At 39.5% G+C, this 22802-nt stretch overlaps 1 protein-coding gene across 1 annotated transcript; it reads right to left on the bottom strand.

Moving 5' to 3' along the window:
• Positions 1-15159: 15159 nt before the first annotated feature.
• Positions 15160-19957, bottom strand: LOC136526016 (protein FAR1-RELATED SEQUENCE 5-like). The gene is made up of 5 exons (XM_066518812.1): positions 19924-19957; positions 19356-19834; positions 16601-16604; positions 15475-15566; positions 15160-15204 (listed from the first exon to the last, which is right to left on the bottom strand). Exons 1-5 carry the CDS (start codon positions 19955-19957, stop codon positions 15160-15162), a joined length of 654 nt encoding a protein of 217 aa, XP_066374909.1.
• Positions 19958-22802: the final 2845 nt, after the last annotated feature.

Genomic DNA, 22802 nt, shown 5'->3' with positions numbered 1-22802 from the left:
TCTCAAATGTCTTTAATGCATTAGATGTGATGTGTATCGCCTTCTGTCCTATCAAGAGAATCTTAATTGGTGATGGTTCTAGTCACTAATTATGACTAAATAATTACATATTTTATAAACACTATCTATCCATGCTAGTTCTAGTCACTCACTATTCCTATATCACAATTAATGATCATTTTAAAGTTCATTACTTCTAAACATTAGAAGTATTTTTGTTGAATTTGTTTGAATTGAGAAGTGCTGATTGCACAAAAAAATTGTGTCCTAATTAGATAAGATCAAAATGTAGGTTCCCTTCAAGCTAGTGACAGTGGTAATCAAAACCAATAGGTTGTTGAGATTCTACAGGAGTAATCAAGTGTGCCTAATACACATGTCACGGTTTTCACTGTACACTAGTTTTAAAGGACATCACACTATTCATGCTGCTTTCTGCGTCGGCTATCTCTGCCAAGGGAAAAGGGAGTGCGCTGCTCTTTGATGCTCTGCTCGGTGCCATGTCTATCTCAGACAAGACCGAAGACGTGGTGCGGTACCTATAAAGGATGGTGGATTACGATTCCCTATACAGCGCTCTGGTGAATAGCATTGGTGGCAAACAAAAAAATGTTATTCCTAAGGGGGCAAGAAGAAAATAACTACCGTTGGTTGCATTCTTCCTTGGCTCGCTATTGCTTCCCCATTCTTCTTCCAACTTCATCCACATCATTGCACCTCGCTTGTTAGTCACTTGTAGTCCCAGTACTCTTCCATCGAGCATCCATCTCCTAGATCCCTCTATAAAAGTTGTATGTTGTCTTCAATGCATTTTGCTTCCCCTCCAGTTCGAAGTATCACATAAATAAACATTTCTTTTGTATGAACTCTTGTAGATCGGGAGCATCGAAGGAGAAACAAAAGAGATGGAGGTCGGAGGTGCTAATGCATCAGTCAACACTCCACTTCGACTGCTGGCCGAGGTACTTTTTTTTGGATGGATTTATTGTAAAAGTTGGTATTTTCAAATTTGGCGAGCTTCTTTTCGCCACTGCTGAATTTTCTTATTGTTCTATTTTTACAGATTAGGATGGATTATTTGTGCCATATATTTGAATCTTGATTCCTTTTGCTAGATTGTTTTAATATACGTTCTTGTTTTGAAAATATAGTGAGGCCACAACACACTCAGCACAACTATTTTATGAGGTCCTAGGTGGACTTTGGAGGGCATTGTGTCCAAAAGTTGTTGCCCATGCTTAGAAAAGCTCTGCTATTCCAAACACAAGAAAGGAAACCAACATTCTTGTTTAAATCAACTACTCCAATAATAGGTATATTGCAATTTGTTTACAAACTATTGAACAAAAATCAGGACGATACATGAAAAGAGTTACACTTCTCAAACATGATAACAGATTGTGCTACCAACTAGATCCCTTTTCTTTTTTGAGCCATTACTTTGTCTTCTTTTAACACTGCTAGTTGGTTATAACCAATTCAAATCATTCTGAGATACTATGAATACGAAAAGCATATAATATTCGATAGTTTATTTTTGTGCCATTTTTTAATGCAGCTGCAAGCATATTGAGCTTCTAAGTAGTAGGAGCAACAGTTGGAATATATGCAGCTGCATGTATGGTTGCAAACGATTTAGATATACCTACTAGGGCCATTTTTTTCATGGGTCATTGTTGGGCGCAACAAAATAACAATTTCTCTGTATATATGCTAAGGCTGCCTTATAATTGAATTATCAGTAAACTGGATATGGAATTGGTTGTTCGCAGAAAAAACAGTTGGTAATGGCAAGATATAATACAACAATTGTGATTCATTAAAATTTTGTGTTGATACGGTGTGGAGACAGTAAAATGAAGAAATGTAGTTTCATATGGTTTTCTGAAATTTTAGTAATGGAAAATATATTTGTTTACTTAGGTATCAAAGAAGTAGCCGGTTATAAATCCCTATTAATCTGGTCCACCAAAATTGACCATGCAGGGGAAGGAGCAGGTTATCAAGGTTGACTATAAGACATTGCTAAAAAAACAATGGCTGCTCTGGGAGTTACAACGCCACCTGTTTTCTCGGTACTTGATTGTGGTGTCGAAGGTTTTAAGGTTTCTATAAACCTTGATTTATCCTTTGGCAATGAAAGCAGCATGACACTCATTGAAGGGAAACCATTTCCATAAAAAACTGTAGCTGAAAATAGTGCTGTGATGATTGCTTTTAGACACCTAGAAGAGAAGTCCATGATTAAGGTCCGAGACTTTAGCAGTAGAGTTTCAATGAGTTTCAGTGTTTACAACACCTACAGTCATGTCCGCGAAGCAATCGATTCAGTTCTGGATGTGCTAGCTAAGTTTGAAACTACCTTTGGCAAATGAAAGGATTTAGCTATGGAACTTGAAACTTTGGGGCTGGAAAAAAAATGTTGGCGGTCTTTTTGGAAAAGGACAATTATATGATGGAATTAAAGACTTTGTGTCAGTTTTAGTGAAAGAGTTTTCAGTCAAATGTTCAGCTGTTAGATCAACGATAAACACTACAGAATTTGAGAGGATGAAATATCATAAAAATAAGACAGAAAAAAGGCAAGCTGCAGCACGCAAGGTAAACTTTATCAAATATCTGGCTTTCTTTAGTTACTTCTGTCTAATTTTTGGAAATTAGTATCATCGACTTAAACTGGTTTGTTGTTTCAGTGCTATTTGAAGAAGGTGCTTTTGTCATCCAAGGTCTTGCTTGATTATGTGCTATCATACCTGGGTTTGAAGAATGCCAAGTATAGCAATGGTCTACATGGCCATGGTATGGTCGATGCTGTGGTTAAGTTGAGATTCCCATACTCAAAGCAGTGTAAGTATGGTGGTAATTTAAAAATTAGAGCAAAAGCCAATACTTCTACAAATGCCGAAGAACATGCAGCATTCGAAGCTTTGTTGTTTATCGAAGAAATTTTCGGTGTCACTATTGTTGATCTTAACTTTTGTGAGCGTGTGGATGCTGAGAATGAACATATGATGCTAACTAGGATGCTTGGTCAAATCATAGAAGTGGGCAAAAGTGTTAAAGAGATGTGGGAAACATTTGTTGACACACTTGCAGGCAAGAGTGAAGATTTCAGCCACAACAGTACTTCACTGTTCGACGAGCATATTGGAGAAGACCAGATTGAAGCTTACAAGTACTGCTTAGATGGAATATCAAGGTTGGAACAAGATTCAGCCAAGTGCATTGGTGCATGCTGGACTATGTTTGATACAATGGAGATGATAACATCCAAGCTGAATGCATTGAAGATCAAGTTTGATACGCTATGAACTGCAATGGCTGACAGTTCTGTTGTGTCTCATTATTGTTGTAGCCTGGTTTTGTACTATTTAGTTTGTGTCTCCTAAAAAAACCAACTATCTAGAAACTTGTTATGATTGTGTTGAAATGACCCTGTTTAATTTTATTACTATGTATCTTGTTTTCATTCTGTCTCTTGTTTTGGTTTTATTTTTGCTTGATGCAAACCTTTTGAAAGGTCCTAATATGGCTAGAGGGGTGAATAGCCTATTTAAAAATCTACAAATCAACTAGATCAATTTGATTAGTATGACAAATAGCGAAATGCAAACTTGCTCTAGCTCTACAAGGGTTGCAAGCCACCTATCCAATAATTCTAGTTGCAATGATTACTAGGCACGCAACTTGTAATGTTACTACTCACTAAGAGCTCTCAAACTTGCTACTCTAAAGAGCTCCACTAGATGAACTTAAAATAACAAAGCAAGCTCTCAATTCTAATTACACTAAAGAGCTTGCTACAACTAGTTCGCAAGAATATAAATGAGTGAGTAGAGTGATTATACCACCGTGTAGAGGAGTGAACCAATTACAAGATGAATACTAAATCAATCACCGGGAGAATACCAAAGGGCAAGAGACAACCAATTTTTCTCTCGAGGTTCACGTGCTTGCCAGCACGCTAGTCCCCGTTGTGTCGACCAACACTTGGTGGTTCGGCGGCTAAGAGGTGTTGCACGAACTTCGCCATACAATTGGATACCGCAAGAACCTCCGCTCAACGATCCTCGCTGCTCCAAGCCGTCTAGGTGGCGGCAACCACCAAGAGTAACAAGTGAATCCCACAGCGAAACACGAATGCCAAGTAACACAAGATGCAATCACTCAAGCAATGCACTTGGATTCTCTCCTAATCTCACAATGATGATGAAACAATGATGGAGATGAGTGGGAGGGCTTTGGCTAAGCTCACAAGGTTGCTATGTCAATGCAAAATGTCTAAGAGAGTGAGCTGGAGCCGGCCATGGGGCTTAAATAGAAGCCCCCACGAAATAGAGCCGTTGGGCTACTCACTGCACTGAACACGGCCCGACCGGACGCTCCGGTTAGATTGACCGGACGCTGGACCCCAGCGTCCGATCGCGCGATACACGCCACGTGTCCCCTCTCTTCAAATACTGAGTGCCCGATCCCAACGGTTAAGTGATGACCGGACGCACTACTGTGAGGTGACCGGACACTGGACCTCAGCGTCCGGTCATTTCCAGTAAGGTTCCATTCGCGCAAAATCACGACCGGACGCGTTCGGTCATGCTCGACCGAACTCACCAAGCGTTCGGTCACTCAATGTCTCCACTTTGCACCACACGTCAGCGTACGTCAGCATTGACCGGATGCACCCTGCCAGCGTCCGGTCACTCTTCGCGCTAGCGTCCGGTCACAAGACCGAGATGCGTGCTCACTGCTGCTACTGACCGGACTCTGAACCTAGCGTCCGGTCACTACACCACCAACGTCCGGTCACTCTGTGAACCCCTGTCTCTATGGGTGGACACTCCGCCGGTGAGGTTTCTAACCCTTGCTCAAATGTGCCAACCACCAAGTGTATCACCTTGTGTACATGTGTTAGCATATTTTCACAAAGCATTTTCAAGGGTGTTAGCACTCTACTAGATCCTAAATGCATATGCAATGAGTTAGAGCATCTAGTGGCACTTTGATAACCGCATTTCAATATGAGTTTCACCCCCTCTTAATAGTATGACTATCTAACCTAAATGTGATCACACTCGCTAAATGTCTTGATCACCGAAACAAAATGGCTCCTACTATTTATACCTTTGCCTTGAGCCTTTTGTTTTTCTCTTTCTTCTTTTCCAAGTTCAAGCATTTGATCATCACCATGCCATCACCATCGTCATGATCTTCGCCATTGCTTCATCACTTGGAGTAGTGCTACCTATCTCATAATCACTTTGATAAACTAGGTTAGCACTTAGGGTTTCATCAATTAACTAAAACCAAACTAGAGCTTTCAATCTCCCCCTTTTTGGTAATTGATGACAACCCTTTCATAAAGATATGAGTTGAAATTTAATTGAATCCATGTTGCTTGCCTAAGCATATTTACCATGTGTAAAGGATATGAACAAGTTTCATGAATCCCAAATGGTAGCAATTGCTCCCCCTACATATGTGCTAAGAGTTTGGATTGTAGCTTGCATATATGCTTAGATAGGAAATATAGGAGACAATGTCTACCAAATGATGCTAAGGTATAAGAGATGGACCTTTGAAGCGTGATACCAATCGGAGTGCACCAATATACCTTCCTTAGCACCATTAGTAACTAGACATACACAAAAACTAGAATACCCCATGAGATCAACATTACAAGCAAGGGTCAAGTTTCCATAGAATGAACATAAGTCTGGTTACTTTAGCCTATGCATGCTTGTTTTTCATTTCATCATTCAAGCCTATAACTAGCATCACCACACAAGCATGAATATTGAAATTTTGAACTTATGCCATGCAAGCAAATATATGAAATGCACATTCAAATGCAACATACAAGTTTATGAGCCAAATGCAACATACAAGTTTATGAGCTTGCTCCCCCTACTTGTTGTTTTCTCCTCCTATCTTACTATCTTTGTAAATTTCTCTCCCCCTTTGTCAACAATTAGCACAAAAGGTGAGCTCAAATTATAGATAGGTTGGGGTGAAACCATGAGAAATGAGGATCATTTCCCGAATTTGGTTCAATCTAGATCACTTGCAAAAGATATTTAACTCGGTTTGATCCAAGGACAAGCTTCTTCACACCTCCAAATAAGGGTTATCTTGTACCATGTTGAGTTAAACACTTATAGCTTATTTTCTAGATCAAACACTAGGTTTACAAGCCCACAAACATGTCATATGCTACTACTAGATCATTTCAAGCATACAAGCAATAGTGGTACCATACAAGCATCAAATTCATTTGTTTTCATGAATGAGCCTATGCAAATGTGAAATATGTCTAGATGCACTAAACATGTCCTTAGCAAGGATGTATGACATGCCAATCAACTTTTACCTTGAATTGCTCGAAGGAGAGGCATGTCATATAAATTGGGGGTGCATCAACACATATTGGAGAAATCAAGTATGTTCAATTCATTCCTTAGCTTGCAAAACCTTTTCTCATCAAGTGGCTTGGTGAAGATATCGGCAAGTTGATCTTCGGTGCCCACACTCTCAATGCAAATGTCCCCTTTTTGTTGGTGATCCCTTATGAAATGATGACGGACATCAATGTGCTTTGTTCTTGAATGTTGAACCGGGTTGTTGGTGAGCTTTACAACACTCTCATTGTCACATAGCAATGGCACTTGCTTGAATTTAATTCCAAAGTCACTCAAAGTAGCCTTCATCCAAAGTAATTGAGCACAACAACTACCGGCCGAAATGTACTCCGCTTCGGCGGTTGAAAGTGCTACACTATTTTGCTTCTTTGATGACCAAGACACAAGTGATCTTCCCAATAGTTGACATGTGCCCGATGTGCTCTTTCTCTCAACTTTGCATCCCGCATAATCGGAGTCTGAATATCCAATCAACTCAAATCTTGCTCCTTTGGGATACCACAATCCAACATTTTGTGTATGCTTCAAGTAACTCAATACTCTCTTCATTGCTTTCAAATGACTCTCTCTTGGTGAGGCTTGAAATCTAGCACACATGCATACACTAAACATCACATCCAGTCTTGATGCGGTCACATAGAGTAGGCTTCCAATCATAGACCGATACATCTTTTGATCCACCATGTTGCCACTAGCATCACTATCCAAGCTTCCACTTGTCCCCATTGGTGTACTAATAGCTTTAGCATCATCCATTCCAAACTTCTTGAGCATGTCCTTGATATACTTGCCTTGACTCACAAATGTGCCATTCTTCATTTGCTTGATTTAAAGACCAAGGAAGTAACTAAGCTCTCCAATCATAGTCATCTCAAACTCACTTGCCATCATCTTGCCAAACTCCTCACAAAAATCTTGATTTGTTGACCCAAATATGATATCATCAACATAGATTTGCATTACAAACAAGTCATTTCCAAGCTTCTTGGTGAAGAGAGTGGTGTCAACCTTTCCCATCTTAAATCCCTTAGAGAGTAGGAAATCCCTCAATCTCTCATACCATGCTCTAGGTGCTTGTTTTAATCCATACAAAGCTTTTCTCAACTTGTAAACATGGTTGGGTTTCTTTTCATCTTTAAAACCAGGAGGTTGCTCAACATACACAAGCTCATTGATATACCCATTGAGAAATGCACTCTTCACATCCATTTGGTACAACTTGATATTGTGGGCACAAGCATAGGCTAACAAGATCCTAATTGCTTCCAATCTTGCAACTGGGGCATATGTTTCTCCAAAGTCAAGACCTTCAACTTGAGTATAACCTTGAGACACTAATCTTGCTTTGTTCCTTATTACTATCCCATCTTGATCTTGCTTATTCCGAAAGACCCACTTGGTTCTAATCACATTATGATCCTTAGACCTCTCAACTAACTCCCATACTTGGTTTCTTGTAAAGTTGTTTAGCTCTTCATGCATAGCATTAACCCAATCAACATCCTTCAAAGCTTCATCTATCTTCTTAGGTTCAATGGATGACACAAATGAGAAATGCTCACAAAATGAAGCCAATCTTGATCTAGTTTGCACACCTCTTGAAATATCACCAATGATAGTGTCTAAGGGATGATCTCTTGCAACATTGGTTGGTTGAAGCACTTGCACTTGATTGCTTGCATTTGATAGATCACTTGGTTGAGATGATGGACTAGCCACTTATTGTTGATCTTGCACTTTGTCATCACTAGTTCTTGCTTGAACTTGATCATGAGAACCACTAGCTTGCACATTTGAGTTAGAGAGCACTTGATTCTTGTCATCTTCAACATCAATCACCTCTCTAGGCCTTATATCACCAATGTCCATGTTCTTCATTGCATTGACCAATTGAGTCCCTTACATCATCTAGATTCTCATCTTCCTCTTGGGAACCATTTGTTTCATCAAACTCCACATCATGAACCTCCTCAAGAGTACCACTAGCCAAATTCCAAACTCTATAAGCCTTGCTAGTAGCAGAGTAACCAAGCAAGAAACCTTCATCACATTTCTTTTCAAACTTGCTCAATCTAGTACCTTTCTTCAATATGTAGCATTTACAACCAAAAACCCAAAAGTATGCTATGTTGGGCTTTCCTCCATTCAATATCTCATAAGGTGTCTTCTCCATCATGGGGTGACAATAGAGTCGGTTGATATAGTAGCAAGCCGTGTTGATTGCTTCGGCCCAAAATGAATGACTCACATTGTACTCACTCAACATTGATCTTGCCATATCAATCAAGGTTCTATTCTTTCTTTCAACTAGGCCATTTGATTGTGGAGTGTACTTGGCCGAGAATTGATGTCTAATTCCAAATTCATCACACAACTCATCAATTCTAGTGTTCTTGAATTCACTACCATTGTCACTTCTAACTTTCTTGATAGTTGTTTCAAACTCATTGTGAATGCCCTTAACAAATGATTTAAAAGTTGCAAACATATCACTCTTGTCAACAAGAAAGAACACCCATGTGTATCTAGTGAAATCATCCATAATTACAAATCCATATTTGTTTCCACCAATGCTAGTGTATGTGGTTGGTCCAAACAAGTCCATGTGCATAAACTCAAATGCCTTAGATGTGCTCATCATGCTCTTCTTAGGATGTGTGTTACCAACTTGCTTTCCGGCTTGACATGCACTACATAGCTTATCCTTTTCAAATGTGACATCTTTCAAGCCTCTAACTAAGTCATGCTTGATCAACTTGTTTAATTGTTTCATTCCAACATGACCAAGCCTTCTATACCATAACCAACCCATGCTAGACTTAGTGATCAAACATGTTGACAATTGAGCTTCTCTAGCATTGAAATCAACTAAGTATAGATTCTCATATCTAAATCCTTTGAATATCAAGTTAGAGTCATCTACACTTATGATTTCTACATCATCCACACCAAATATGCACTTAAAACTAAGATCACATAATTGAGCTACCGACAATAGGTTGAAGTTCAAGCTCTCTACTAGTAGCACATTGGAGATGCTCAAATCATTGGATATTGCAATCTTACCAAGCCCTTTGACCTTGCCTTTGCCATTATCACCAAATGTGATACTATCAATCACATTGCTCTTGTTTTCATTGATTGAATTGAACATTCTTGGATCACCGGTCATGTGTTGTGTGCACCCACTATCAAGCACCCAATGTCTCCCTCCGGCTTTATAATTGACCTACAAAACAAGATCAATTCTTTTTAGGTATCCAAACTTACTTGGGTACTTGAAGGTTAGTTACCAAGGTCTTTGGTACCCAAATGGCCTTCTTCTTTAGGCCCACAATTGGTGTACCAATGAACTTAGCCTTCACACCATTGGCACCCTTAACAAGCATGTAACAAGAATCAAATTTAATTGAGGATACAATAGGTAGCTTGTTCTTGTTAATCTTGCAATATTGCTCTACATGCCCAACTTGCTTGCATCTATTGCAAAACTGACCATTGCCCTTCACAAAGTTAACTTTGGGAGTGACAAAGGCTGCCTTGCCTTTCTTGGGGGTATAGCCTAATCCCTCTTTATTGAGAGAAAATCTTTGGCTACCCAAGCACTTTAGCAAGCGGGCATCTCCACCATAGGCATTGCCTAAGTCAGAGTGAGCTCATTCACCTCCTTCTCGAGGGTATCATTTTCCACCATTAATGAGGCATCACAAGTGAGATCATCACTCAAAGGTGAAATAGAAGTAGTAGTGCTACAAGAAGTGTTAGTGGGAGCAACTATAATGGGCTTATAAAAAGATTCATCAATAAGATCACATGTTAGTCCCACATCACAAGACACGATCACTTGCTCCTTCTTGGCCTCCTCCTTCTTGACTTGCTCGACGAGAGAGGAGTGAGCTTTTTCAAGCTTAGAGTGAGCTTTGCCAAGCTTCTCATGGGCTTCCATTAGCCTCTCATGAGTGGCATTGAGCTCATCAAGAGATTGCTCAAGAAATTTGACTTTCTTGTTCAATTCCTTGCACTCCTTTCTCTTTATCTCAAAGCAAGTATGCACTTGCTCACACATGTCCATGAGGTCCTCCTTGGAGTACTCCTCATCATCATCACTCCTACAAGCATCACTTTCACATTCATCATCATCATTCACATCATATTTTACCTTGGTGGGTTTTGCCATGAGGCATGTTGAAGGAGTGTCGAAGATGGAGGGCTTGTTGTTGATGGCGATGCTTACTAGTGCTTTCTTGATAGATTTCTTGCCATCATCACTAGAGTCATCACTATCCGAAGAGCCATCACTATCCCAAGTGACCACATAGCCTCCACCCATCTTCTTCTTTTGGAAGGTCATTCTCTTCTCCTTCTTCTCCTTCTTTTCTTTCTTATCCTTCTTGTGCTTCTTCTTCTTATCCTCATCATTGTCACTATTGTAGGGACAATTTGCTACAACATGATTAGGACTCTTGCAATTGTAGCATCTCCTCACATATTCTTTGCTTTTGGTGTGATCTCTTCTCTTTCTTGCACCATAGCCCTTCTTCATGAATTTTACAAAGAGGGCCACAGCTTCATCATCAATATCACTAAAATGATCATCATCACTTGATTCTTTCTTGGACTTGCCCTTGTTCTTGGATGATGATGAGCTAGCCTTGAATGATATACTCTTCTTCTTCTTTTCTTCTTCTTCCTTCTTGTCATCCTTGTCATCCCCCTCCCTTTCCACACGGTATGTCTCTTGGGTCATGACATCACCTAGTACTTGGTTAGGGGTAATCTCCTTCAATCCTCCTCTTATGATAAGCAATATCAACATCTCAAATCTTGGAGGTAAGCACATCAAGAACCGATGAGAAACATCATCATCCTTGATCTTCTCTCCCAAGGCCTTCAAGTCATTTACAATCACTTGCAACCGATGGAACATTTCCGGAATGCTCTCATCTTCCTTCATCTTGAAGCTTGTCAACTTATCCTTGAGAATGTACAACTTAGCACTCTTCACCGCTGGTGTGCCCTCATATGTTTCCTCCAATCTCCTCCACACCTCATTTGCTCTTTCACAATCCTTGATTTGCTCAAACACCTTGGAATCAATGGCATTGTATATGGTGTTGAGAGCCATTGTATTGCATTGCTTGTTTGTCTTGTCTTGGTTGGTGGGGTCATCGGGATCAATGATAGCATAGTCATTCTCGGTCACCTCCCATACTTGATCATTGATTGAACCAAGATACATCCTCATCTTTCTCTTCTAATAATCATAGCATGTGCCATCAAAGAACGGTGGTTTGCCCCCCACATGGTTGAACACAACTTGAGCCATAATTTGACACCGAGGTTGTTAAGCCTTCAATCAAACGGTGACCACGGCTCTAATACCACTTAAAAGGTCCTAATATGGCTAGAGGGGGGGTGAATAGCCTATTTAAAAATCTACAAATCAACTAGAGCAATTTGATTAGTATGACAAATAGCGAAATGCAAACTTGCTCTAGCTCTACAAGGGTTGCAAGCCACCTATCCAACAATTCTAGTTGCAATGATTACTAGGCACACAACTTGTAATGTTACTACTCACTAAGAGCTCTCAAACTTGCTACTCTAAAGAGCTCCACTAGATGAACTTAAAATAACAAAGCAAGCTCTCAATTCTAATTACACTAAAGCGCTTGCTACAACTAGTTTGCAAGAATATAAATGAGTGAGTAGGGTGATTATACCGCCATGTTGAGGAGTGAACCAATTACAAGATGAATACTAAATCAATCACCGGGAGAATACCAAAGGGCAAGAGACAACCAATTTTTCTCTTGAGGTTCACGTGCTTGCCGGCACGCTAGTCCCCGTTGTGTCGACCAACACTTGGTGGTTCAGCGGCTAAGAGGTGTTGCACGAACCTCATCCACACAATTGGACACCGCAAGAACCTCTGCTCAACGATCCTCACTGCTCCAAGCCGTCTAGGTGGTGGCAACCACCAAGAGTAACAAGTGAATCCCGCAGCGAAACACGAATGCCAAGTGCCACTAGATGCAATCACTCAAGCAATGCACTTGGATTCTCTTCCAATCTCACAATGATGATGAAACAATGATGGAGATGAGTGGGAGGGCTTTGGCTAAGCTCACAAGGTTGCTATGTCAATGCAAAATGTCCAAGAGAGTGAGCTTGAGCTGGCCATGGGGCTTAAATAGAAGCCCCCACGAAATAGAGCCGTTGGGCTACTCACTGCACTGAACACGGCCCGACCGGATGCTCGGTCAAATTGACCGGATGCTGGACCCTAGTGTCCGGTCGCGCGATACACGCCACGTGTCCCCTCTCTTCAAATACTGAGTGCCCGATCCCAACGGTTAAGTGATGACCAGACGTGCTGCTGTGAGGTGACCGGACGCTGGACCTCAGCGTCCGGTCATTTCCAGTAAGGTTCCATTCACACAAAATCATGATCAGACGCGTCCGGTCATGCTCGACCGGACACACCCAGCGTCCGGTCACTTAATGTCTCCACTTTGCACCACACATCAGCGTATGTCAGCATTGACCGGACGCACCCTGCCAGCGTCTGGTCACTCTTCACGCCAGCGTCCGGTCACAAGACTGAGACGTGTGCTCACTGCTGCAACTGACCGGACTCTGAACCCAGCGTCCGGTCACTACACCACTAGCGTCCGGTCACTCTGTGAACCCTTGTCTCTATGGGCGGACACTCCGCCGGTGAGGTTTCTAACCCTTGCTCAAATGTGCCAACCACCAAGTGTATCACCTTGTGCACATGTGTTAGCATATTTTCACAAAGCATTTTCAAGGGTGTTAGCACTCCACTAGATCCTAAATGCATATGCAATGAGTTAGAGCATCTAGTGGCACTTTGATAACCACATTTCAATATGAGTTTCACCCCTCTTAATAGTACGACTATCTAACCTAAATGTGATCACACTCGCTAAGTGTCTTGATCACCGAAACAAAATGGCTCCTACTATTTATACCTTTGCCTTGAGCCTTTTGTTTTTCTCTTTCTTCTTTTCCAAGTTCAAGCATTTGATCATCACCATGCCATCACCATCGTCATGATCTTCGCCATTGCTTCATCACTTGGAGTAGTGCTACCTATCTCATAATCACTTTGATAAACTAGGTTAGCACTTAGGATTTCATCAATTAACCAAAACCAAATTAGAGCTTTCACCTTTATTGTTAATCCAGTGTTTTTCAACCTCTTACCTTGAATTATCCATATTGTAAAAAAACAAGATAAATATTTTTTATTTCTTCTTATATTTTCACTTAACAATGCCTTTGTTTGAATACCAAAAAACCAATGAAACAGAAGTTATATTTGTGTCATGCTGGCTTGAGAAAACATAGGTTGAAAAGTGAGTGAATGTTGGATCGAAGAGACTAGGATTTATTGTTGAGCGACTATGCATATAGTTGCATGTATATTAGGGTAGTGATATGCTATTAGAGCCATGATCAAAACGAAAATAGATGTCCCAATTATATTTGTTGCATTTGACTAGTCAGAATTCAATTAAGATGGATATGTATCTACAATGCATTCTTGCACACATCCATGAAGAATCCATTTTTCAATTATTTGACACTCAAGCTGATCCACATCAAAGCCTACATTTGTGGATTTGGTACCCCAAGTTTCATAATAATCACTCTAATGCACTTCATTATTAAAAGTACTCTAGTTTTAGTTAAGAAAAAAATCCTCGTTTATGTGTTTCAACTTTGCAATGTAATGTAACCCAATGCTCAGCTCGTATTCTATTTTCTTTGCTGTTTTTTTGTCAAGTTTAACGCTCCATTCCACTATTTAAAAAGGATGTACCCAACAATATTTTTAGTAAACAAAAAGAAATATACGAAGCTTTATTTTTGTGAGCCAAAGGATAGCACTCAATATTCGTACGAAAGGCCATACAATATATTTATCTCGAATCAGTGACAATGTTAACTTCATAGCAATGAAACATTAAACCACAACCAAACTTGTGACATGTTGTTCGTCACCAATTTGAACATGTTTTAATACAAAAGATCTCTTGAACTTAATTGTTTAACAAAAGCCATGAGAAATTTGTTCTTCCCATCAACCAATTCTAGTTTGTCCCTAACTAGTTAATGATACTCTTCTTCCCCTTTTTATTTGTTGCCTTTACCGCTGCCTAGGTGCCATTTGCAATGCAGGCGTTGCTTACATGACCTTCTTCCTCACAATTCTCACATATCATGGGAGATTTTGTGTACCTCTTTCTGGTCTTACGTCTCCTTTTGAACAATGGCTTGTACCTTTTTTCTCTTTTACGCCCAGATTCTTTTGGAGCAAATGGTGCTTTTATTTGGCTTAGATCGACATCACTCATGTATGCGCTGGACCTAGAAGCACCATATACATTTCTTACAACTGGATGTGCATCTGAGTTGTATCCACTTTGATCTGTGTTGTCATCTTCATTACCAGATCTTGCACTATACCCAGCTGTAGTGTTTCCGTCTGAGGTATAGAGTTGCTTGCATGTTTCATTTTCGAGTTCTTCAATTTCTTTCCTAGCCATATTCAAGTGCCTTGTTAGAATCTCTCCAACCTTAGGACCTTTTTCTGTGGAATTGACTACATCTAGAGCGTTAGCAAACAGCAAGCTCTAACCAAGCTATTGTCCCACTGATGAGCATACTTCATTCGGATATTCATAATCACGTGCATCTCTAGTCCATCTCTTCATTATGTGAGCTTTAGGTATCTTTTCACCCCATTAATGATCATAACCTACAAAACAAAAACAATCATGTATTTATGTTAAAATTAAACCTTATCACTGGTAATATATCTTGTATTTTACTAACTAATCTGGGTTTAGCTGGGTACCTTAATAGCATGGCAGCAGAGCATTCCAAAGTGTTCATATTGACCACACTCACATGAATATTTTTCTCCACCATCTTCAATCTTAACAGTGAAAACAACATGGGCCTAATGCTTCCTCGTCTCTACATTGTGGACAACAAAGTAACTATTTTCTTCATCTCCTTCATGTACCACATATTCTGTTGCCTTATCTACCTCCTCGCTGAATAGTTCGAAACAATTTTTCATGTATACACTGATAGCATGCTTCCTTATGGCATAGTCTTTTGGTATGATGTACAAACTAAAGAAGAGGAAAAGTAATCAACAATAACTTTAGTTAAATGCCCTCATGTTTTTGTTATGTCTATATGATTAGTTGCACTTCAATTAATTAATCATAAAGAAGATATGATTTTTAGCCGTTGCAAGACATCTTTTCCTCTTTTATAAGCTGAGCACATGCAAAATCAAACATGTTTCTATAAGTTACAAAAATGAAAAAGGACAACAGTCATATGTTGATTGGTAGACATTATAAGGCCAACAAATGACACTAAGAGTGTCATACCCAATTTTAAAGACAAAATTGGATATAAAACCATATGTGTGCCTAGGAATCAATTACACACATATAGAGACAAATTAAAGGAGAATACCAAGCACAATGCTTTATTACATCACGAATATTTAATCCATTACATAAGGATATCAAAGTCTAGCAATGGAATAATTAAAGATAACTTCATGGCGCCTCCATAGCCACAGGGACGGTCGACTGGTTGATCGCAAATCTAGAAATCCTCTAGAAAATCCTCTTAACCATTGTCACCTGTTACCCATCCAGGATTTTTATCCAAGTAGTAAATATAAACAAGCGTAAGTACAACTCGTACTCAATAAGAATAATATGGGGTTCATGAGGCTCAAAAGGTAGACATTGGTTTAACTGCATTTAGCTTTTATTGAATCATAGTTTTATGCAATAGAGTAGCAACAAGTTTAACATAACCCAAACAAACACATGATCAAGTAGACATGAATAATGAATAGCATAAACATACTTATCATTAATGATCATCTATTCCATAAGGGTCCAAGGCCGCTCGTGTCCGTGAGCACGACTATTATAACAGTTTTTAACACTCTGTAGAGTTTGTGCACTTTCACCATTAGCCGTGATTTACCCTTTTACCCAAGGTGATCAGCCTCTTGACCCACTACCAAGGAAGATCGGTAGGGTTCACTATGAAGTCTTTCAAAGGTTCGTCTAACAAGTTAGGGCCGCTAGGATCCCTCGGCAGGCAGATGTAGGAACCCCTCTTTCGAATGGCACAATTCCTTCATGGCTATACACATAAGAACAGAGGTTGTCCTATACCCAACGTGGCAAGCCCCTTTTTCGCCTTTTGGTAATCTCTAACAAGCTAGAAAAGGTCCTCATACCTGACTAAAGCCAGAGCCATGTAGCACTCATGGTTGTACTGTAAGTCCCTAATTTTCGCTTATAGATAAGTCCTTAAGGAGAGGAATCTAGAGCATCACAAAAACTATGCTCTAACCCCCTTGTTCCTTATTGCTAAAAAGCATCTTTTAGTGTTTATTCCATATACCATTAGTCAAGTTACAAGATCATGGTCTTTAATTGAGCACTAGCATCACTACCCAATGCAAAAACCCATAGGTGACAAGGTATAAGCACAAAGCTAGGAAATCCTTAGTGGTAATCAATGTAGACACATGCAGTATGAATTTAAATGATTAAAAGTGAGTGGGTGTCAAGGATGATTCCATGCTATACTTGCCTTGATCAACGAACTCCTGCTGGTCCTGCTGATCGTCGAAGTATTGGCCTTGATCAACGTAGTAAAACTCACCATCTATACTCAATAATCATCATCAAAGCAACACACATACATCCACGCAATCATGCACAAGCAAACAAGAGCTATGGTTACAACAGTACACCAATAGAGGGAAAACATGTTTAAAACCCTATAAAAATATTCTACACGTCACTATGAACACACAGACACGAGAATCACCGAAATCGGATTTGAAATGGAGAAGATATGTTAATTATAAGCTACGGATGGCAATCCTGTAATTACTATGAACTTATTTTCGAATTAAAAGAAATAAAATTTAGTTTTCATTACTGCGCAGGGACTGCAGGTTTGATTATCTGAAAAGTAAGGGTCTCTTTAGAAAAATTGCCAGCGAAAGGGTATGTTCTAATCTAGAGTGTCGATCTCAATCTGGACGACTAAAAATCTATGAAAGAGTATAAGAGAGAGAGAGATGCTGCACGCTGTACTCCGGCACAGTGATCTCCATTGATGGCGGCGAGGAGCTTGCCGATGCTCATGGATACGATGATTCCAAGCGATGTAAACCAAAGGAACAATACCGGGAGATAGAGTGGATGACCGTGAACTCACCAAGGGCTGTTACGCGGACAGAAACGAGATGTAGACGATGTGCAGCTTGACGGGGCGGATGAACGCATTCCTGCACGTTCGGCGGAGGTGTGAGAGCGATAGAAAGCAAACGAGCGAGGAAGAAGGGCTAGGACAACTTCTTCACCTTGGCACAAAGCTCGCACAGGGTCGAGAATGGCGATGAAGCTACGCACGAGCGGGTCGATGTGCGGCTACAGCAGCGAGGACGGCAGCGGCGTGAGAGCTCTGGGCGCTGCGACTGCTGCGAAGGGGTCGGGAAAGAGCGGCGTATGGCGCATCTAGTCAAGGTCATTCCATAGATGGAAAGGATGGAGATCGACAAGGATTTGGACGCCCTTAACAAAGGAAAGCTACGGCTTCCTTTCGATCACAAGAAAGATGACGGGAGTTGGACCACGGCAGCAGAGCTGGAAGCAAGCCATAGAATAGAGAGAAGCATAGTCATTTTCCCTTGATAATTTCTGAAAGTTGAACTTTCCAAAGCCTTTCAAAAGAATTTTGAATACAGAGAGATGAGACAAAAACCACACATTACAAATTAATAAAGTGCAACAGCATGTATGCAACATCATGTGTCTAGCTTTATGTTAGATTTTAATTTGACAAGATTATTATTTTCCCTACATTTGAATGCACACACAATTGCATATTTAAATCAATTTAAGCTATTTTGAAAGGATGCAAATTTTTGGGTGTTACAAAGAGGTAATAAGATAAAGTTATTGAAATAGGAGTAGTGAAATGTACTAGTAGTTATAAGACGACCCAAGCCCAACATAGGACAGTATCAACTTCTTATGTTTGTTAGTAATTCAATGCATCATTCGTAATGTTGTGTCAACTTTCCTAGTTTTTGCTAAATCAAAATAATTTTTACGTCAAGCACTATTACAGTTTGGACAAAGTATAAAAGTTGCGTGCAGAAATTTTTAGCTCGACACGAGTAGTAATGTTTCAAGCAAATTGACGTACCAATTGTACAGAACACATGTGGTTACCAGTTAACATATCAAGGAAACAAGAAAATATGTACCATAGTCAAGAACATCACTTAATACTCAAATTGTCCAATGCAGCACCATTTTTTATTTGTTTAACTTTATATTACATGACCATATCATGCAATTTAATCATGGGCCTATGTTATAGTTCTGTTATGTTAAGATATACCTTGATAGTTCTGTTTTACAAGCAAACTAGCTAGAAGAATTGAAACAATGCACCAATCTTCAATGTGTATTAGCCAAAAAAAAGGATGAAAAAAAATCAAAGTACAATGGCTGCAATGTGTTGTTGCTAAACAGAGAGCATTAGTGTACAGAGAGCACATGTACTACACACAGGCCATTATTCATGTAATTTAACATCAATGGAAGTATCTCAGATGCAACACACACTAATAACACTAATATAATCAGAGGACAAAAACAGATCTTAAATGATACATAGACAGGCCTAGAGTGAAAACATAGAGAGACTTTGCAAAGTGAATTGAAAGATAGAGAAACAAATGTTAATTCTGACTTTAAGTCTTTTTCGGTCCTAACAAATTCTCAATCTTAAAAATTAATTTTTATTTGTTCATTATAAAGTGATTCGGGAGTATTATACACTATTGATGCCTTGTACCTGTTTTCTCTGATGTTCTGCCTTTTGTTCTTCTCTAGCTTGAAGAAACAAAAGCTTGTTATACTGCTGCACAAATCTATTCATTGAGGAATTCCTTGGTACTACTTTCTTCAGAATACTATTAGCACTTTCTGACCTTTGAGTGCTTGCCATCCTCGCACAAAATGTATCCTTAGCCCAAGGCTTTGCCCACATTTTTCTCTTTGCGTAAGTCCTTTTCATGAATTCATTGTCTTGTAGACTATAAGTCTCCAACAAATGCTCCCAAGCCCTTTCAAACTCATCAACAGTCAGCATCTGATTTATGACGTAGTGGAAGTCTCTCCTGAAAGGACCATTTGAGCGATACAAAGGACCCAATTCCTCAGGTGCATAATGCAAAACATGCCGTTTGCACCATAGATGTGTAGTGTAGTCAGTGAACACCTCTTTTATAGCCTTAGTCATGTCCTTGCATTGGTCTGCAACAATAAACATTCAGTTATTTCAACGATGAATTGAAGTTAAGTGTCATAGCAGAACATGTTGCTTTCATGGAGTTACTATCTACCTGTTAGGATAGTAACCGGATGTTTTCCACCCATTAAAGTGATGAACTCGTTGAATACCCATTTGAAACTTTCACTGTCCTCCTTTGTCATCAGGACACCAGCAAATAACACACTCTGGAAGTGGTTGTTGACTCCTACAAACATACCGAAAGGCATTTTGTAGATATTTGTACAGTACGTTGTGTCGAAAGTAACTGCATCACCAAAGAAGTTGTACTGACTACGACTCCTGCCACTTGTCCAAATTAGTGTTCTAACCTTCTTATCTTCATCAAGGTCTACACTGAATTGAAATCCAGGATCTTCTGTTCGCATCTTTCTAAATATTCTAAAGTCTTGGAAATATCATCAATCTTTTGGTCCCTTGAAATTTGGGAACAGACAGCCCTCAGTGATTTTTGATTGTAAGGGACACCATCCATACGCCCATACATACTTCCCATAAAACAATGCACTCTGCTTAGGGACACATTATTCTCCCTTAGATAGCGAATCATATTCTTTGTGCAATCCTCTATCTTACTATGTGAATTACATTCCCTTTTTTCTCCACAGGAGACAGACATTGGATGGTTGTGTTGAGTTACATGTTTACTAACATACCAACCTAGGTCTTCTGTTTCGGTGCATCCTTATCATAGCTTTGCAACGCATTCTCTTGGAATTATTTTTGCAACGTTTGTCAAATCCCTACATTGAACAAGATATTTTTGAATTAGTTTAGCTTATTATAAATCTCCATTAAGTGAATAATCTTGTACTAAACTAAAGAAATTGCTCACCTCCTTCTCACACACTATTTCCTGCATTGTTCTCATCTGGTTTACTCTATTCTTAGCAAAGCTTCCAAAACATACCCCGAAACCAACTTCCCATGAGTAAAGATTGTAGAATTTGTATGCCTCTGCCCTAGAATCAAACACCATCCCAACCTTTGGCTCAAATATGTGAATTGTATTACACTTTGGTGTGTTCCTCATTGCCTTTTCAATTGTTCCAATATCTCTTGGGGGCCTGCTTTTTGGAATTTTGTACCCCTTAGGGAAACGGCGCCTCCAATACAACTTGATATGTCAGTAATAAAAAAAAGATGCTTACAACAAAAAAAATAAAAAGTAGCATTATTTGTTTTCTGTATATAATATTGTGTTTTTTGATCGGTAATAGTACTAAGAAGTACTTGTTTCTTCTACACCCTTACTCCCTCTATCCTCGAATATAAGGCGTGGTTTGACTTGGTGCAGTCGTCTACAACATATTTTGTGCTATAATTTATCTTATAATATATAATTTATAGCAACAAAAAATTGATCGTTATGTAGTATTTTCAGATACAAATCTAATGTAGTTTTTTTGTAATAAAAACTTTTGATATAATTAGAATAACTGTTATTGAAAGATAACAAAGTTTGAATTTTGAAATACGTGCATGCCTTATATTTGGTAACAGAGCGACTACATATATTTAGTATACATAATTATAATGATAACATTTATTAAATTCATTAAACACTCAAACTTAAGTTTCCTTTCTTCATGAAAGCACTAATTCAAATGAGGCTACATTGTAATTTATATATGTACCTTTTCTTTTGCACTGCACATCCATGATTGTTGATATCAACAATTTCATATTCAGTTGATTTGTCTCCAATATCTGCATTTATATTTATATTGGCCATCCTCTGTGTTTTTGCTTCTTCCTCTACAACTTGATCAGATTCTTCATCATCTGCCTGGTGGTATTCATGTAACACCCGGTTTTAAGGACAAAACCTGATGCACACCATATGTGAGTTTTTAGAATCAAATCTCACATATAGCTACAAATGAAGGGGCAGTATCAATTCATAATGCTTAATATATAGCGAACTTAGCAAAAGAGATAACCTTAGAAAGCAATCAACGGATAGACAACTCTGAACTCCGGGTGCAGAGTTCACTCCACTGGATCCAACTGACTGGTTGATCACAAGCCTAAAACTTCTCCTGAGGTGTGGGGGGAATAGCAAGAGTGAGTCCATGTCGAACTCCGCAAATATAGCAACAAGGTATTGTAATCCATAACCACATGATCAAGTGTAATTGAATAATGAATTGCACATAAACAATTTAAATGAACATACAACAATTCCCTTAGTTTTCTGGGCCGCCCGTATCCGTGGGCACGGCTCCTGAGGTGTGGGGGGAATAGCAAGAGTGAGTCCATGTCGAACTCCGCAAATATAGCAACAAGGTATTGTAATCCATAACCACATGATCAAGTGTAATTGAATAATGAATTGCACATAAACAATTTAAATGAACATACAACAATTCCCTCAGTTTTCTGGGCCGCCCGTATCCGTGGGCACGGCTAGTATACCAGTTTATTAAACTCTGCGTAGAGGTGTACACTTTCACTGTGAGTCGTGATTTGCCCTTTCGCCCGAGGTGATCAGCCTCTTAACCCACTACCAAGGAAGGTCGGCAGGGTTCACTATGAAGCCTTTCAAAGGTTCCGTCTAACCGGGAAGGGCCGCAGGGTCATCGGATATAGGAACCCCCCTTCCAAAGAAATAAAAGGCCGCTTCCATAGCTAGGCTCAACAGGACAGAGGCTGTCCTATACCCAACTCGCAGTATCCTCTAAGCCTGCTAGAAAAAGACCTCATACTGAGCTAAAGCCAGAGCCATATAGCCCTCACAGTTGTACTGTAAATCCCAGCTTTTGCCAAAGGATAACATTCATCATTTATGTTTATATCACATTTCATTAAACAAGCCCAAGATCATGGTCATAGAAAGAAAACCCAAGCTATACTTGCCTTAAACTCTTATCTTCTTTTCTTGTAGCCAAAACCTTCAGTAAACTTCTTCTTGATCTCCAACTTCTTATA

The sequence above is a fragment of the Miscanthus floridulus genome, chromosome 19 (assembly GCF_019320115.1).
Source record: "Miscanthus floridulus cultivar M001 chromosome 19, ASM1932011v1, whole genome shotgun sequence".
NCBI classification, from domain to species: Eukaryota; Viridiplantae; Streptophyta; class Magnoliopsida; order Poales; family Poaceae; genus Miscanthus; species Miscanthus floridulus.
Note: the sequence above shows the minus strand (reverse complement) of the source record. Positions and strands in the feature narration are given on the sequence as shown.

Coding starts and splice junctions, on each gene's coding strand:
- LOC136526016 (XM_066518812.1), bottom strand. CDS start 19,957: ATGGGTGGAAAACATCCGGTTACTATCCTAACAG. Junction 19,835..19,923: donor TCCGGTTACTATCCTAACAG/GTAGATAGTAAC, acceptor TTATTGTTGCAG/ACCAATGCAAGGACATGACT. Junction 15,205..15,474: donor ATAAGGCAACAGAATATGTG/GTACATGAAGGA, acceptor TTTGTTTTGTAG/GTTATGATCATTAATGGGGT.